The sequence below is a fragment of the Egretta garzetta genome, unplaced genomic scaffold, assembly GCF_000687185.1.
Source record: "Egretta garzetta isolate BGI_Z169 unplaced genomic scaffold, ASM68718v1 scaffold551, whole genome shotgun sequence".
Classification (NCBI taxonomy): domain Eukaryota; kingdom Metazoa; phylum Chordata; class Aves; order Pelecaniformes; family Ardeidae; genus Egretta; species Egretta garzetta.
The window spans coordinates 373068-374360 of record NW_009258493.1 but is presented as its reverse complement, the minus strand read 5'-3'; the positions used below and the strand labels follow the sequence as shown (position 1 = coordinate 374360).

At 61.3% G+C, this 1293-nt stretch overlaps 1 protein-coding gene across 1 annotated transcript in view; it reads left to right on the top strand.

Moving 5' to 3' along the window:
* FMNL1 (formin like 1) overlaps positions 1-1293 on the top strand; it is a 26784-nt gene that overhangs the window by 18487 nt on the left and 7004 nt on the right. Inside the window, exons 16-18 of the mRNA XM_035901156.1 lie at positions 151-272; positions 773-975; positions 1212-1274. Of these exons, the coding sequence (XP_035757049.1) occupies positions 151-272; positions 773-975; positions 1212-1274 (388 nt within the window). The remainder of the gene's footprint in view (positions 1-150; positions 273-772; positions 976-1211; positions 1275-1293) is intronic.

Sequence of the window (1293 nt, the reverse complement as noted above, 5' to 3'; positions counted from 1 at the left end):
GGGCGCCCCCCATGCTGCTGGTGGTTCAGGTGAGTGCGACCCAGGGATGGTGGGGATGTGCCCCAAGGGAAGATGTGGGGCACCCTGGGGTGGGTTTCGGAACCCCACCCCCACCCCGTGACTTGTCCCCCCCTCCCTGTCACCCTGCAGTGAAGGTGAAGAAGCCAATCCAAACCAAGTTCCGCATGCCCGTCTTCAACTGGGTGGCACTGAAGCCGAGCCAGATCGATGGCACCGTCTTCACTGAGCTGAATGACGAGAAGGTGCTGCAGGTGAGGACACAGGGGGACCTGGGGGGGTGCGGGCGCAGGGTGCTCGGCTGGGCCAGTGCTCCCAGTCCACACTGCACCCGCGCTGAGCTTGCCCCCGTGCCCACCTTGTACCCATCCGTGGTGTCACGGGGCTGCTGGAGGAGCGGGGGGTTGGAGCAGCTCTTTGGCTCTGTGAAGAGGGACAACATGGAGTCTGCCATCCTTCTCCTGTCACCCCATCCTTGTCCCCTTGCTCCATACTTGTCCTTGCATTCTCTCCATGTCTTCTTCCTCATCTTCATCCTCTGGTCCCCTCATCTCCTTACCCCCTCCCTGTCCCCTTGTCCTGTTCCTGTCCTTGTCCCCTTGCTTCATCTTCATCCCTTCAACTTGGCCTCATCCCCTTGCTCCATCTTCATCCTCTCACTCCACTCCCCCTTGTCTCGGTGCTCTGGCCCTGTCCTCATCCCCGATGTCCTGCGTCACCTCCCTGCTGTGCCCTCAGCGCTGTCTCCCCACAGGAGCTGGACATGAGTGACTTCGAGGAGCAGTTCAAGACCAAGGCACAGGGCCCTGGGTTGGACATCAGTGCCCTCAAGGTGAAGGCCACGCAGAAGGCTCCTAGCAAGGTAACCCTCATGGAGTCCAACCGAGCCAAGAACCTGGCCATCACCCTCCGCAAGGGTGGCCGCAGCATCCAGGACATCTGCACAGCCATTGAGACGTGAGTGTCCCCTCCTTAGGGGAAGGTTGGTAGAAGGTTGGGCGCAAGCCCAGCTACACCCAGGGTTTGGGATGGTGTGGGGTGTGCTGGGATGATGGCACCAGCTGTGGGGATGGAGGGATGCAGGGACCAGATGCGGAGAGAGGGAGGGATGCGGGAAGCAGAGACCGGTGACAGGGGGGTTGAGGGACCTGCTACAGGGTCTGACTGTGCTGGGGGTTTCCCACCACCCGCAGGTATGACCAGCAAGCCCTGAGCCTTGACTTTCTGGAGCTGCTGCTGCGCTTCCTGCCCACCGAGTACGAGCAGACACTCATT